General features: G+C 50.6%; 1 protein-coding gene across 3 annotated transcripts in view; it reads right to left on the reverse strand.

Annotated features, from left to right (window-relative positions):
* Positions 1–16,161, reverse strand: part of Snx29 (sorting nexin 29) — a 232,860-nt gene that overhangs the window by 157,994 nt on the left and 58,705 nt on the right. For all 3 annotated transcript variants that reach the window (XM_042698295.1, XM_042698296.1, XM_042698294.1), the window contains exons 11-12: positions 15,546–15,628; positions 17–80 (exon numbers count right to left, since the gene is read on the reverse strand). In XM_042698295.1, coding sequence (XP_042554229.1) covers positions 17–80; positions 15,546–15,628 — 147 coding nt within the window. The remainder of the gene's footprint in view (positions 1–16; positions 81–15,545; positions 15,629–16,161) is intronic.

Here is a 16,161-nt window from a genome sequence, read left to right on the forward strand (position 1 = left end):
GAAGCCCCCGATCTACCTGTTCTCTTCTTCCAGCTCATCCTTCCTATTCATCATGGCCACGATGGCTTGGCGCAGTTCACCTGAAGGGAGAAAGCAAAGTCAACGTCAGTCAGCAGGTCTTACCTGTCATACTGTTTCCTCACCTGTGGACCGTGCGTCCCAAAGGGTTGCTTCTCTAGACAAGTTTCCTATTCCTGTGCAGCCTGAGATCCAATGGACCTGGCCATCCCCTTTCATCCGCCGCAACACAGAAAGGCATGGGGCAAAAAAAAATTATGGGATTCCATCTCAGGCAGTCCAGTCTCCCCTCACTCTGAAACTACCATTTCCCTCCGTAACTCCAGCATCCTTCAGGCTTCTTCATAGGCTGACCTTCCTTGGACACCTCTGTTCACTGGCTGTGGATGTGACAGTCATGCACCTGCCCCGCCTTACTCCTGTCTCAACTCACACTCTGTTCCCACATGCATCCTGTCTCCACGGAGTCTACCCACGGCCAACAAAACTAGGACGGTAATTGGCTCCAATCAGGCCAACTACATAGGATCTTCCAGAAGCTATGGGTGGGCTGATGTTCAACTGGAGAGACAGAAAAAGGTGGAAACACATGCGCCTGGCCCCAGAACGCTTGTTCCAAGTCCCTCCCTCAGGGTCTATTGCAGAAGGCCAAACCCACCACAACCACCACCATAATAAACGCTCCCTTAGCGGGCCCCAGACACTTGTCTATGGCTCTCTTCCCACCAGGCACAGAGGCCTGGTCAGGGATAAAGGCAAATGCTGGCACAGGACAAAAGCCTACCAACTCAAGACACCAAAAAAAAAAAGCCCCCAAAAGGGTGAGACTTGGCAAAGCAGCAGGTGTCTCAGACACCACCCTTGGGCCATGAGCCACGCCCTGCCATTTCACACTGGGCAGAACCACAGAAAAAACAAGCTCTGCAGAGACCCTGCACGGGTTCCTTGGAACGTTACCTGCTACCCAAAGGATGGCTGAGCGAGCTGAGGGTACCAGGAGAAAGGAGACGAGTTTCCCTCCACACACCCTGTGGTCTCAAAACAAAGCATCAGCACAAAAAGCCCCTTGCCTCCCATGCCTCGGCAACCCAATGGATCCTTCTCCCTTGCATTCTGCATCCTCGGAGCTGAACAACCCCGGGTGTCCCTGAAGTCCCCCTGCCTGTATCTGTGTATCTATGAAAACATGATGTCCCTTGAGCCACCGAAGTCTGTGGATCCCTGGAGAGCAGGGGCACCAAAGCCGGGCACAGCACCTTACTGCGGTGTACCCTCCACATCTATGGAATGACTCAAGGGTCGGAAGAGCAAGTGAGTAAAGGAGTAAGTGATGGACTGTCACCCACTGCTAAAACCCGCACCTCAGCTCCACTTGGGGAACCACACATGGAATGAATGGGCTGGGCGGAAATGCTGATTGCCTTTAATGATAAGTTCAAGGCCTCCCCAGGGAACGCTAACCACCGGGTTCATGGCTGTAATTTCCTGCCCCACTGACAGGACTCGGGCCTGAACTGTGTTTTTGAGATGCATATAGGGAGTTAGCAGGAAGGGTGACAAATTCCCACACGTCATCACCGTGACCTAACACTAGGAGGCCTGTGAACCCAGGCCCCCTCCTTCCTCCCAGGGAAGGATCCTTGATTTCAAGAGATCAGAAGAGGCCAGGAACTGATAGCTCATGCCTATAACCCATTATTCAAGAGGCTGAAATCTGAGGGTTGCAGTTTGAAGCCAGCTCAGGTAGCAAAGTTCACCAAAAAACCGGGAAGTGGCACTGTGGCTCAAGCCATAGAGTGCTAGCCTTGAGCAAAAAAAGCTATGGGACAGCGCCAAAGGCCCTGAGTTCAAGCCCCAGGACCAGCCCCAAGAAATAAAAAAATAAATAAAAAAGATCAACAGAGCACAAACCGCCTCTCAACCCCCAATGATCCAGAGAAGAACACAGGCCTATGAGCAAGGAGGCTGGCTACTAATCTAAATGATTACAGGCCTCAGAAGTCACTATATAAAGTACTGAAACTGTGATATGAGGAGGGTGAGAGGCACCCCGGCTCAGCCATCACAGCGGGGAACTGCCCTGAGCCTCATTATATTCCCCTTAATTAAAAAGGGGACCCAGCGCTACAATGACTAGACCTGGCACATCTGGATGCATGGACACGTATGGGTATGCGCACGCCCACCTAATACGCAGATCTGTGTGATAATTCTTGGGCTTCATGCAGCATCCAAAGACCTCAAAGAGCCTTTCCACACACTCCCCTGGGGCCCATATGTGGTTATATTTAAAGAGACAGCTCACAGGGCTCTCACGTACAGAAATAAAAGATGTTCTCCTATGAGTATATACTTAACCTACATCATCAGTTTTCAAACTTAACATCCTGCTTTTTATATCTTTGTCTGCCTACCCACTCCCTTCCCTTTTATCTCCAAGACAAAGGATAAACTACGCTGAACTTTGAAATAGAACTTTCTAAGTCACTCTCAGGCCCATTCTAGCTTTTTGTTCCGTTCTCCTTGCTTGCCTCCTTCCCCCCTCACTCTACCCATGGATTCTACTTTTTGACTTGTGTTGACAGGCAATAAAACCTGCCCCCAAGTGCCTCCCTGTGCTTCCTGCACCACAATGCAAAAGGTACATAGCATAAGCAGTCTCATTCTCCTGAGAGGCGACATGAATAACACGAATGAGAAATCAAGAGGCCAGAAGGGCAACCTTGCCCCAGGTCAGAACCGGTGTACAGGAAGTGGCAGAGCAAGGACCGCCTCCTGCCTGCCCCTGCCCCCAGCGGGGCTTCAGGACACAGCCACTAAACAGCAAGGTGCTTTGGGCGTTTGCCTCTACTTGAGCCTCAAAGAGCCCATCTATGCATAAGAAGACTGGAGTGGCTGACCTCCTCAGCTCAGAGGTGAGACTCCTCCCCAGGAGGAGGCAAGTGCCCTGCCCCACCCCTGCGAGCAGATGAGCAGAGGTGGCGCTGTCTGCTCCCATCCCCTCCATCTGCTCCTGGACAGCAAGCCAAGTGCGGCCAGCAGCCGTGCGCGCCCCCCCCCCCGCCCCCCACGACTGAAGCCGCAGTGTACCGTGACTCCTGAAGCTGCAAGAGCAGCGACGGGCATCTGTTGTGACGGGCCTCGCACGCGGCGGTGTGGTGAGGTTAACCGATGGCAGAAGGACTAATTGCTTGTGAAATTCTCATAAATAATTAGGACATAGAGCTGCTCTGCTGGCTTCCACCCTCGGGCTGTGGTATCACACGTATGGGTAATTCTCAAATGGACTCACACATTATCTGCTATTAATTGGAAACGCACAGCTACGGAGAGTGCACGGGCAGAGTCCACGCCCAGGTGCCTGCTCCAAACCCTGACACTCTCACAAATAACCAGAACAGCCTTTGATGGGCCACAGGCCCGTGTGGTCAAGACACGCTGGACCAGGCAAACGGGACCCCCAAGTCGAGACTACAAATGATACCAGAGTAGCGGTGACCAGAAACAAGGGAAGCCATTGCCTCTCCTGACACAGAGGCCACCACACTGTCCTGCTCCGTCAGTGCTGCGGAATGCCACCAAGGACGCCATCCAGCTGCTCTGATGCCTGGGCACAAAGGCAAAGCCTCACATGGCTCCTCCCCGAGGAGCACCCTGGAGCTGAGCTAGGACAGCGTGGCGGAGCAGGACTGTACTCAGACGCTGAACATGGAAGTGGAGCTGTGACTCCACAGGTAGAGACCAGAGCTGAACAAAAAGCTAAGGAGCTATGCCCAGGCCTTGTGTTCCAGCCCTAGTATCAGCACACACAAAAAAAAGGAAGAGGAGAAAGAGGAGGAGGAAAAGCAGCCAAACGAGGCAAAGCTGAGCAGCCGATGGGTTTCAACACTCAAAGAGTGCAGCATGTTCATTCCTAGTTCACCTTCCTTCCAGGCTGCTGTAACTGAAAAGCCAAACTTTACTTCTTACAGGTACACAGGAGACAGGAGGTCTGCTACCTTTTGAAGGCCACCTCCCCTTAGATGTCGCCTTCTTAATGTGTCCCCCTTCACTCATGGCAATCACCCCAAGTAGCCTCACAACCCTTCAGGGCTCTTTGACCCACACACACACTTCTCTCAGACCTCTGCCACCAGGAGCGCCTCTCCCAACTCCAGGAGAGCCTGGCCCTTGGGTGCCAGTCCCCTCTGCCACCACAGCCGCGGGGGCACCATGACCCCTGGAGACGGCAATCTGCAATGGATACATCCACCAGAAAATCTCCATGGCTCAGTGCTGACTTTTCCTTTTGTCCTTGTTTTTCTAGCAACTCTTAATACATTCCCAAGACTCATTCCAGGACTGTCCATCAATCATTGGCCTTAAAAAAATTGTGTGTGTGTGTGTGTGTGTGTGTGTGTAAGTTCATGGCCAAATTCATTTCATAGCTTCCTCAGTACCAATCCCCCCCCTTCTCTCTCTCTCTCGTCAGTCATGGGGTTTGAACTCTGGGCCTGGACGCTGTCCCTCAGCTCTTCAGCTCAAGGTGAGTGCTCTACCACTTGAGCCACAGCGCCACTTCTGGTTTTCTAGTGGTTAATTGGAGATAAGAGTCTCATGGACTTTCCTGCCCAGGCTGGTTTTGAACCTTGATCCCTGAGTAGTTAAGATGACAGGCATGAGCCACTGGCGCCCGGCAACCAATCTCTCTTAAAATCAGCTTATTCTTCCTTTTCTTTATTCTCCTACCTTACACCACGCCCCTTTTTTTTTCTTGTTGTTTTGACACAGGGTTTTAGCCCAAATTGACCTTGAACTTGAAGTCCTCCTGCCTCAGCCTCCTTAGGGCTGAGTTTGCAGGCATGTACTACCATGCCCAGCATTTTCATCATTCTCCTGATTAGAACACACACACACCTTCAGAGAGAGAGATACACACACACACACATACACACATACACACACACCCCCTTCAGAGAGAGAGATACACACACACACACATACACACACACACCCTTCAGAGATGCTGGAGAGGAGCACTTGGCTCCAGCACCAGCAGACCAGTGGCACAGGCAGGCTGTCACTGTGATCTCATCAGTTCAGTTCTCCTCTGCTCACTTGATCAACAGTTTCCAACCACTCACAAGGGCCAGGCACTGGGCAAGGCGCAGACAACACAAACAGTCCCTGACTTGCAATGGTACAAAAGCAGCACCCAGCCAGCAAAAACTACTGAAATTTGATCCTTCCAGGGCCTGAGTTACAGGGTCTAGAGTCTCTCTTGTAATGCTGGGCAGCAAAGGTAAGCTGCAGTGCAGCTCTGAGCCATCTCAAGAGAATTACCCAGTTCTTCCCAGGAAGGGAAGGGGGAGAAGAAGGAAGGGAGGGGGAGGGAGGGGGGAGGGAGGGAGGGAGGGAAGGAGGGAGGGAGGGAGGTCTCAAGGGAAAATACTTGCACAGAGTCTCCAAAGATGAATGCCTGGCCCGTTGAAGCTGACCGTGCAGCCAGCAGGAGAGAGCAGCCCAGCCACTAGGACCAGAGTACCTGCAACAGGGCCCACCTGCCGCTGTGCCCACTATGTGCCAGAGCTGCCTGGCATGTAGAAGCATGCAGTAGTTACCAAATCTGATTTTCCACTGGACTCACATGGCGTTCATTTAAAAAAATATGAAGAGTTCTCAATTGTTAAATATTGACAACTATTTCAAACAAATAAATTTTTCAATACTTTACACTTGAAAGAAAACTCCTACATGACCCTGGTGTGGCAGTTCAATCTATAATCCCAGCGCTCATGAGACAGAAGCATGAGAGTAAATTGTTTAAGACTAGCTTGGGCTACACAGTGATACTTTATCCCCCCACAAAAGCAAATAATTTAAAAAAAAAAACAGCTGGGTGACGGAAGCTCACACAGTCTCAGGAGACTGAGATCTGAGGATCACAGTTCAAAGCCAGCCCGGAGCAGAAAAGTCTGTGACACTCTTCTCTCCAATAAGCCATCAGAAAACAGGAAGTGGTGCTGTGGTTACAGTGATAGAGTGCTAGAGCTGAAGAGCTGAGGGACAGCGCCCAGGCCCAGAGCTCAAGCCCCACAACTGACAAACAAACAAACAAATAAATACAAAAGAAAAAAAAATCTGAAGAAATTTAAAGGAAGAAACATAACTAAATCCAAGGGGACTGGGTCCCCAACGGAAACCCTAGCTCATATGCACAGTATCACTTGCAGGAGTCAAAGCAAGTATGTGGATTGAGCTCCAGGGTTCAAACAACAGCCGACCTGATATGCCATCATGGGCAAGTGAGCAAAGCAACCCAGGCCCAGGGAAGGCCCACTCCTGCCCACACAGGCCAGGGAGTAGCAAAAGAAATTTACAGACTGAACATCGCGGGTCCCCAGTGAAAGCATCTCCGCTTATAAGATGTGACAACCTGGCTGCGGAACCTCCCTTCTCCCTGCGCTATTTAGATGGAAGCATCTGCTGCGTCCCTCCAGAGGGACCCAGGGTTAGTGAAGACGGATGATGGAGAGAAAAGCAATCCCTCTTCATCAACCCCGATGCCAGGCCACACGACGCCCACCACTGAGCTCTCTATTCAATAAGGCTGGGGTCCCTCGCTCCTGACTCCTCAACTCAATCATCTCAACTTAATGTGGACAACAAAGAACTCTGAGGAGCTCTCCTCCTAGGGCAATGTCTCCACTGTCAGCAATGTGGCTCTCATTGTGGTGACAGCCATACTGATGAGCCCGGAGGCTTCTGGGAAAAGGGGAGACCTGCGTTCCTCGGGAACACAGACCATACCACCTCAATTTCTTTTGTTTTCTATCCAAAAAGCCACCATCAGTGCTACTTTGGAGAGAAGAAAATCTAATTGAGACTGAGGGTCAAACTTCAAAAGGATTTGTCAGGGAGGGAGGGAGGTCTTTTCCCAAAATGCACTCTGAAAATCAGACTCTTAGGATAACCTGCTTCCTACTTGGGTTCACTGGCCCTCACACATGCACTCTCACATGCTGAAGACTGAGCGGACTTCCTTTAACTCCCAAAGCAAGCCTCGGCCTCCCCTCCTGCGTGGTAAAAGCGGGGGCAGCAACAAGAAGCCTTCATAAACTGCACGCCAGGACCCACAAGTCCAAGGGCGGCAGGAGAAGCAGGCCTTTTCCTCAGAACCATCTGTCTTTGGAGGGCATCTCTGAAGGCAAGGGATGCTCTGAATACTATCCAGCAATGGAGATCTCTAGCACAGAAGAACAAGAATACGGATTTCCAGTGTCTGCTGATATCCGCACGACTATTTCCTGTGGGAAAGAACATCCCAACGTAGAAGATGCAGAGCAGAGGCAAGGCAGCACCAAGCTGCCCTGACCCACACCACCAGGCAGCTCGATGGTGAGGGAAAGCAGCCTTGGAGAGCTGTGTGTCTGGTTTGCCAGGAGCGGAACCTCCTGTGCTAAGCAGACCACAGGCGCTGACTCTCAGATGAGGCACTTCCAGTCTCCACAAAGGCTTCCTTAGTCCCCTGCCCCCTGCCTTAGCCCCCCTCTGCACCTCAGATACTCCATCCTGTGACATTCGTCCCCGACACCCAGCAGCTCCTCCCTCCCGCTCCAGCCACTGATGAGGAACCAAACAGCCATGCTGGCTAGCACGGTGCTGGTCACCCATGCTGGCCACAGTCAGCATCCAGCAGAGTTAGCGGCTCTGCAGTTGCCAGTAGGGAGCCGGGCACTGGAAGCAGGTTTGGATCTCCTGCTCCAGGGACTCATCTCCCAACATACCCCGCGGTGGATGGGTGCGGAGGGCCTGTCAGTGCACAGGTAACAGAAACCATGTTGCTCATCTGTGGCTGCACAGCCTTCCTGCCTGACCCTCTCATTGTCCCTCACTCCTTTATATAGCCTGCCAACACAGTCGTTTCCACTGGATCTTGAACTGTGGGCACAGAGTCCCCCTAACAAGGGTTGGCATCTTTGGAGTATGAAGTGCAATGTTATGAGCACCTTCTACCGAGAGTGTCTAGTCCTTACTACATCTCTGCAACTCCTAGAACATAGCTCACGTGAGGCAGCTGCTTGATACCTGTTGAGGAAGAAGTAGGGTATATCTAACTCCCATCAGGAACCTCCCAATCCTATGGCAGGCACTAGAAGCCCAGAAGTAGTGCGGAGGGTAGGAGACGTGCCGGCAGGAGGGGCCTGTGAGGCTGCTTGGTCCAGACTGGCTGTGGGCTACAGGGGTTGGAGGGACATTCATTTCATAGATGCTGCTCCACTAGCTCTTCTTGAAAGTCTGTGCTCAAGCCCTGGGCAAGCACCGGTCGGCTGCAGGGCCCTGCCATGGCGCTCTAAGCCATCCCATGGCCTTCAGCTCCGTTTCTCAAGCTGCCAAATGTTTGGAATCATGTTGCCAAGGCGACAAGCCAGATGGCCCTGCTGGTATTGAGAATCCCTTCCAATAATAGCCAAGAGAAGAAAATGAGGCTCAGCAAGTTGGCCCAATGACTACTTGCCCTCTCTGCCCTGGCTGAGATCAAAGGTGATGATAAACAAGAAGCGGTTTTTCTTTTTTTCTTGCTGGTTTTTTCTTTCCTTTTTGTCCTGTTGGTTCATTTACAGGTCTTTGGGTGTATTAGGGGACGCACAGAAATGGACAGATGAGTGAACAAACATAGCAGTGGTACTCACTGGACACTATGTTGCAAATGAACTGTACAACCTGTAGGTGGGGGTGGGAGGGACAAACTAGGAGAGAACAAGGGAAGGGGCGACACTGTCCAGAAAGAAATGTACTCGTTACCTGACTCACGTATCTACAACCCCTCTGTTCATTTTTGTTTGGTTGCTTGGTTGTGGGGCTTGAACTCGGCCTGGGCGCTGTCGCTGAGCTCTTCAGCTCAAGGCGAGCATTCTATCCTTTGAGCCACAGCACCACTCTCAGTTTTTCTGGGGTGAACTGGAGATAAGAGTCCCACAGACCTTCCTTCCCAGGCTGACTTTGAACCACAATACTCAGATCTCAGCCTCCTGAGTAGCTAGAATTACAGGCATGAGCCACCGGCACCAGGCTGTACATCACTTTTGTAAAAACAATTTTTAAAAAATTTTAAAGTGATGATAAACCCAAAAGAAATGATCAAACTGAGTACCTGGGCCCCTTTTGTCCACTCCTTCATACTCTGTCTTTGAAGGCCTGACACACACCATAGATAATCAATTACCTCTCATATAAAGCAGTGGCAAAAGAGAAATATTTCCCAATTAGCTATCTATTCCCTTCTAAAATAGGCCAGCTCCAAACCTGCCCAGGTGCCGACTGTGACTGCCTATGCTGAGAACAATAGGATGCTCTGCCCGTGCTGGAGCTTTTTGCTCAGAAGGACCACTGCTCCCATCACCATCCCCATAAATAAACACTAACAACAGGACCTCAAAATTGAGACACAACACAGTCGCAGAAGGAAAAATGCAGCAGGGCCCGCGCGCCCTCTGGTGGCTGCAGTGCTACTCTCCAGCCATCAGCTTACAGAGAGGCTGGGCTTTCTGACAGCTCTCTGCTCCCTCATCCATACATATTCCAATACAGAAGTAGATTCAAAATTAGAGAAACTCGGCTGTTACAAATGTGAAGGAAGCTAGGCCACTGATGGCTTACACCTACTCAGGAGGCCGAGCTCTGAGGATTGTGGTTCAAAGCCAGCCTGGGTAGAAGTCTATAAGACTCTTCTCCAATAAACCACAAGAACAACCAGAAGTGGAGCTATGGTTCAAAGTAGAGCACTAGACTTGAGCAGATAAGCTCAGGGACAATGCCCAGGCCCTGAGTTCAGGTCCCACAACTGACCAAAAGAAAACTATTAAGGAGGGGCTAGGAAGGTGGCTCAGTGGTAGAGCGCTTGCCTTGCATGCATGAGACCCTGGGTTCGATTCCCCAGCACCACATAAGCAAAATGAAAAAACACCGGAAATGGCGCTGTGGCTCAAGTGGTAGAGCATTAGCCTTGAGCTGAAGAGCTAAGAGACAGCGCCCAGGCCCAGAGTTCAGGCCCCATGACCAGACCCCAAAAAAAAAAAAAGAAAGAAAAAACTATTAAGGAAAAGATGTAGCTCAGCGGCAAAGTGCTTGCCTAGCAAGTGTGTTGGGTTCAATCCTCAATACAGAAAAAGAAAAGACAAAAAAAAGTTTTTTAAAATGTGAAGGGACTAGGGAGGTGGCTCAGTAGTAGAGTACTTGGCTAGCATGCATGAAGTGCTGGGGTTTGATTCCTTAGTACTACATATACAGAAAAAGCCAGTAATGGTGTTGTGGCTCAAGTGGTAGAGTGCTAGCCTTGAGCAAAAAAAGAAGTTCAGGGGCAGTGCCCAGGCCCTGAGTTCAAGCCCCAGGACTGGCAAAAAAAAAAAAAAATGTAGGAAGACAAATTCTACACAAATGCCATAAATAGCTACTGAGTAAATCTTCAGTAAGTTAATATTTATTACGATAAAATAATAAGTACATAGCACCCATGAGCCTCGTGTGCTGTGTCCCTCCCTGAAGCTGCAGGGTCAGAATCATCTGTGTAGAGACATTCCACAGGTGTCTCCTACACACACAGCCCCGTGCGGCATTTTCACAGAGCTGAACAGCACATGCTCGTGCTCGCTCGCGCACGTGCACATGCACGCACGCGCACACACACACACACATACATACATACATACACACACACACACCAAGGGCAAACCCTTCCTGGGACCTATCATCTCAATCACCATTTGTTTTCCTCCTGTTTTGTTTCATCCTGGGTCTACAGGAGTCAAGTGGTCAAAAAAACAGGTTTAGCCGGATACTAGTGGCTCATGCCTCTGTAATCCTAGCTAATGAGGAGGCTGAGAATGCAAGGATAGCAATTTAAGACCAGCCTCAGCAGAAAAGTTCATGAGACCCTTTCTCAACCCGAAGCTGGAAGGAGTGTCACATACCTGTCACTCTAAACTGTGAGAAAGACTGAGACTGGGAGGATCACAGTTCTAGGCTTGCTCAGGCAGCAAAGTCCTCAATAATCCATCTCAACAGAAGATAGGGGCAATGGTACACAAATGGCATGCCAACAATTACAGGGAAGCTGGAAGTCTCCAGGAAAGAGAAAGAGAAAGCCACCAGGAAGCGCCAGTGCTGGGCGTGAAGCGAGGTGCTAACCCAGGGCTTCTGGAGCATGGGTAGCTGGGAGTCTGGGCAGCACTGAGCAGTCTCTGAATCGTGGGTGCTAGGGCTCAGTCCTGAGGACTGCCAGCCGCTTGAGGGGATGTGGATATCCACATGGTTGAGACGACCCCTGAAAGGCACCAGGCCCTGGAGGCCCTGCTGGCTGAGGAGGACCACAGGGAGGCCCGAGGAATGGATGGGGAACACACAGCTGGCTGAGTCACTGGTAGCTCCACCTGTCATACCAGCCGCTCAGGAGGCTCAGAGCTGAAGGGTCACGGTTTCAGATCAGCCCACACAGAGAAACATGTGAGATTCCATCTCCAATTAACCAGCAAAATGTTGGGCTCACAGTAATGGCTCCAGTGGTAGAATACCAGGCCGAGCAAGCAAGCTGAGAAAGCACAAGGTTCTGGGTTAAAACCTCAGCACCATCAAATAAAACAACAGTAACAACAACAAAAACATCCACCAGCTCTCCTCTGCGGGAAGAATAGAACCTGATCCCACAGCTCCCCGGCTCCTCCCCCACGCCCCACCTCACCCCTGCCCGGCACGCTTCTGCCATCACCACCTGCCACACTTTGGTGGCACATGATCATCCTGCCACATGAGCCCTCTGACAGCCCCCACCCCCAGCAGGGACCCCGCACATGGCCTTCCAGCTCTGTCCATTCTGCACACTCCTGAACCCCTACATAGGGGCCCACAGGATTTAAGACAAAACTCTGTGGAAATATTGTTGTCACAGGGTTAAAATAATACCAATTTAGGAGAAACTCAAAGGTTGGAAATAAAATTTTCATGATTCAGCTAAACAAAAGTTTAGCTTAAACAGCAATTTTATTATGCTAGGGCATTATAGGTTCACAACACAGATTATGTTTTTCACTCCAAAAATAGCACTTTCTTTTGAATTAGTTCCAAAATATCATTCAACTATTTTTCTATTTTACCCAGTAAACTTAAGGTCATATTTTGTTCCCATAAAAAAAGAGGAAAAGGCAGGGCACCGATGGTTCACGCCTATAATCCTAGCTATTCAGGAGGCTGAGATCTGAGGATGGCGGTTCAAAGCCAGCCTGAGCAAGAAAGTCCATGAGACTCTTATCTCCAATTAATCATCAGAAAACCGGAAGTGGCGCTGTGGCTCAAAGTGATAGAGCACTCACCTTGAGCTCAGGTACAAAGCCCAGGTCCCACTATCGACCAAAAATACAAACAGAAAAAAATGAATTTAAAGAATTTTAGTAAATATTAACCCTCAGTATTTTGCATAGATAAAATGACAGCCAGGTATAACCTAAGTAAACCATACATAACGTCAAAAGTGGCAAACATGTTCTCTGTGGGAGGTTTTACAGGTTAGTTCCTGGACCATCCACCAGGGGGCAACCCTTGAGGACAGCTTGGTGATTCCCCTGGGCATCTTTGGGGTTAGTGAAAGGAAGCAGAGAAGCAGCAACCTGCAAAGTGTACCAGCCGTTGCAAATTTGCACACAACTGAAAAAAAGCCAAAATTCTCCCTACGGTATTTAGGATTGCTGAGTTACAGATACTGAAAACAAAGCAAGCCTAGGCCTCTCCAGGATGGCAGGACAGCCACACAGAGTCTAAAGGTCTGCTACCTCCTCCTGCCCTTCCAGCCTAAAGCCAGATGCAAATTCTGTCTGTGCCGGGCCAGCCTGAGAGCCACCTTCCCACAGTGTCTCCAGCTGTGGGGGCCTTACCATCCCCCCAGAATCAACAGCTCTCTGTTGATTCTCAGACACCATTTCAGCAAGGCCCGGGCTGTGCCATCTCTCCCGCAAGAGGTACGCTGGCATGTGAGCAGGCCGCTGGGCTTTCTCATATTGGTCTGCCCCAGACTTCCAAGACTGAGAATAGAGCATTGCATGATCCCCCTCTGGCTCCGCGAGTCCTCAGGGCTCAGGACTACCTCTAAACACGGCCAGACAGGCTGGCATGTGCATCCCGAACACCCAGCGCCCTCAGCTGGGAACTCATTGCTTTATTAAAAATAATGAGTTTGACCATGATAATGACAATTTGCCCTGTGAAGGTTAAAATGTGTTTGTGACTTTAAGTATCACGATCCCACAATACTGTGAAATTTATGTAATCACTTAATCTCAATAAAAAATTATTTAAAAATAATGAGTTTGAGGCTGGTTCACACATACACTGCTGTCTTCCTCCTTAGGGAATCTAGAATTGTGAGCAGCACCAGCTAGAGAAAACCTGGGTTCAGTCACCAGAGTCACCCCTTACCACTCCCCAGAAACCATGTCTGTGCATAGTAGCTGCCCAAGTAGTACTGCTGGAGCGACACACCCATGGTGAGGTGCTGGAAAATGTCCTAAATATTGCTAAGCCTCTATGCTCTTCTACAAAAGGAGAGAATGGCCCGGTTCCGGTGGCTCACGCCTGTAATCCTAGCTACTCAGGAGGCTGAGATCTGAGGACTCAGTTCAAAGCCAGCCCAGGCAGGAAAGTCCATGAGACTTTTTTTGTGTGTGTGTGTGTCCAGTCATGGGCCTCAACTCTGGGCCTGGGCGCTGTCCCTCAGCTCTTCAGCTCAAGGATAGGGCTCTACCACTTGAGCCACAGCATCACTTCCCGCTTTTTTTTCTTTTTGCTTATGTGGTGCTGAGGAATCGAACCCAGGGCCTCATGTATGCAAGGCAAGCGCTCTACCACTGAGCCACCTTCCCAGCCCTGCATGAGACTCTTATCTCCAATAAACCACTCAGAAAACTGGAAGTGGAACTGTGGCTCAAGTGGTAGAGCTGAGGGACAGCGTCCAGGTCCAGAGTTCAAGCCCCACAACCGACAAAAAAAAACAAGGAGAGAATGGCAGGGCATGGTGGTATACACCTGTAATCCCAGCACTTGGGAGGCTAAGGCAGGAGGATTCAGAATTCAAGACCAATCTAGGCTGTAGATGGCAGGGGAGGGTGAGGATGTAGGGGCGTCGTTCTGGCACACAAGCCATCTGCCACACTCACTGTCATACTGAGTGACAGGTCTCACTAGAGTGATGGGGGGGGATGACAACCCCACTACTCACTCTCCTGCTGTTCCTCCACAAACCTGGGGTGTCCAGGAGCTGAGGAAGAGGGAGGAGTCAGCCACAGGGAGTGAGATGGGCATGGTGGGGACAGAGGACTCAGGGGCCTCGGGATTCTAGAAACAACAGCAGAGGACACGGAGCACACAACACTGATGCAAAGAACAGGAAAGGCCACCAAGTCCAGTGGCATCCCCCAAAGAGGCGGGGCTGCCCTCCCTCCCCTCCCCTCTCCATGAGTAGCGGAGGTCCTGTCACCCCTCCCTCCCACTCAGGCAGCGCAGCCACACAGCTAGCTCTTCTACGAGGCAAGCAGGCGGAGCCCTGGCCTCTGAGGACTATGGAGCCTGTACCAGCCCCAGCCTGCCCGCCTAGAACAGAGAGTTCCCAACTTGGTAAGCCACAGTAGTTTATACTTTGTTACACAAAGCCATTCAAACTTATTCTTATTTGCTTGTATTTCCTGGGTGGTAAAGCTGGAAATGGCTTGCACCTAATCCTAGCAACATTGTACCAGAGTGGAAAGATGGCTTCCCTTACTCTAAAAAAAAAAAATGACTCTTCGAGAGTTACAAAGAAAATCAAGCCAGGTCAGGCACTGGTGGCCTGTAATACTAGCTACTCAGGAGGCTGAGACCTGAGGATCACAGTTCAAAGTCAGCCCAGGCAGGAAAATTCATGAGACTCTTATCTCCAATAAATACTCAGGAAAAGGCAGAAGTGGTACTGTGGCTCAAGTGGTAGAGCACTACTAGCCTTGAGCACAAAGAGGCTCAGGGACAGTGCCCAGACCCGGAATTCAAGGCCCAGGACCAGCAAAAAAAAAAACAAAGAAAAAAGAAAGAAAATCAAGCCAGATACTTTGTTCTTCCCCCTATATCCCAACGGAGGCAAACCTGGGAAACTGAGCCACATGATTCCCTTTTAATAAGCGAGGTATGATATGCACACCGGAGGCAGTAATAGGAACCTGTGGTTCAGGCCAGTCCTGAGCAAAATGGCAAGATCCTAGCTGAGAAATAATTAAGGCAAAAAGGGCTAGGGGAGTGACTCAAGTGGAAAAGTACCTGCCTAGCAAACCTGAGGCCCTGAATTCAAACCCTAGTACCTCCAGTGCCACTCAGCGCCATTTACCACAGTTCTGGGGGCCACAAGCAAGACACACCCATCCTGACAGCCCTATGTTTTGAAAAGTCCACAGGCACACAGCACAAGCCCAAGGGTACTGCCGGGACTCCAGCCCCCCATCGTCCAGGCCTGGCAGAGGTGGCGCAGAGATACTTACTGACTGTCATGGACTCCGGCACCGAGGCAGAGGGGAGCAGGCTGCCCAGAGGACTTCCCTGGCTTGGAGACCTGGCTTCCACGCTGGAAAAGTAGACAAAAGGCGTTATGCTCAGCCTGTGGCCCTACCTCGCTGTTCAGTGCAGTATCCAACCCTCATTCTCTGCAGGCTTTACATATGCAGGTTGTACACACACTGAAAAGCATCGGTGACCCACACCAGAGGCAGCAGGGCAGAGAGTCATTCCTGAGCACAGGCTAGGGCCGCCCGTGGGCGTGCTCAGGGCTGAGCAGGAGGCCGCGCAGACTCTGGGCACTTTCTGTAAACCAGCGTCCCTCCATGGCCACTTAGTCCCTCATTTCTCATATCCCTGGGTCTTTGCTGGTGATTTGGCTATTTAAAATGTCCCTGGACACTGGCCCTGGGTGCTGTCACTGTTCCCAACCTGAGATGAGCCTTTCCTATGCCTTATGGAAAAATGTGTTAGAAAAGCTTCACCCAGGCCTGAGTTTACAGTGCTCTTCGCCCTGAGTCCAACATTTAATGAGCCAACCATCAAGATGAAATGAGGTGCCTCTACAAGGGACACACAGCAAACCAGACGTACGGACTGACT

Source organism: Dipodomys spectabilis, unplaced genomic scaffold (assembly GCF_019054845.1).
Source record: "Dipodomys spectabilis isolate Male_0828 unplaced genomic scaffold, ASM1905484v1 ptg000231l, whole genome shotgun sequence".
NCBI lineage: Eukaryota > Metazoa > Chordata > Mammalia > Rodentia > Heteromyidae > Dipodomys > Dipodomys spectabilis.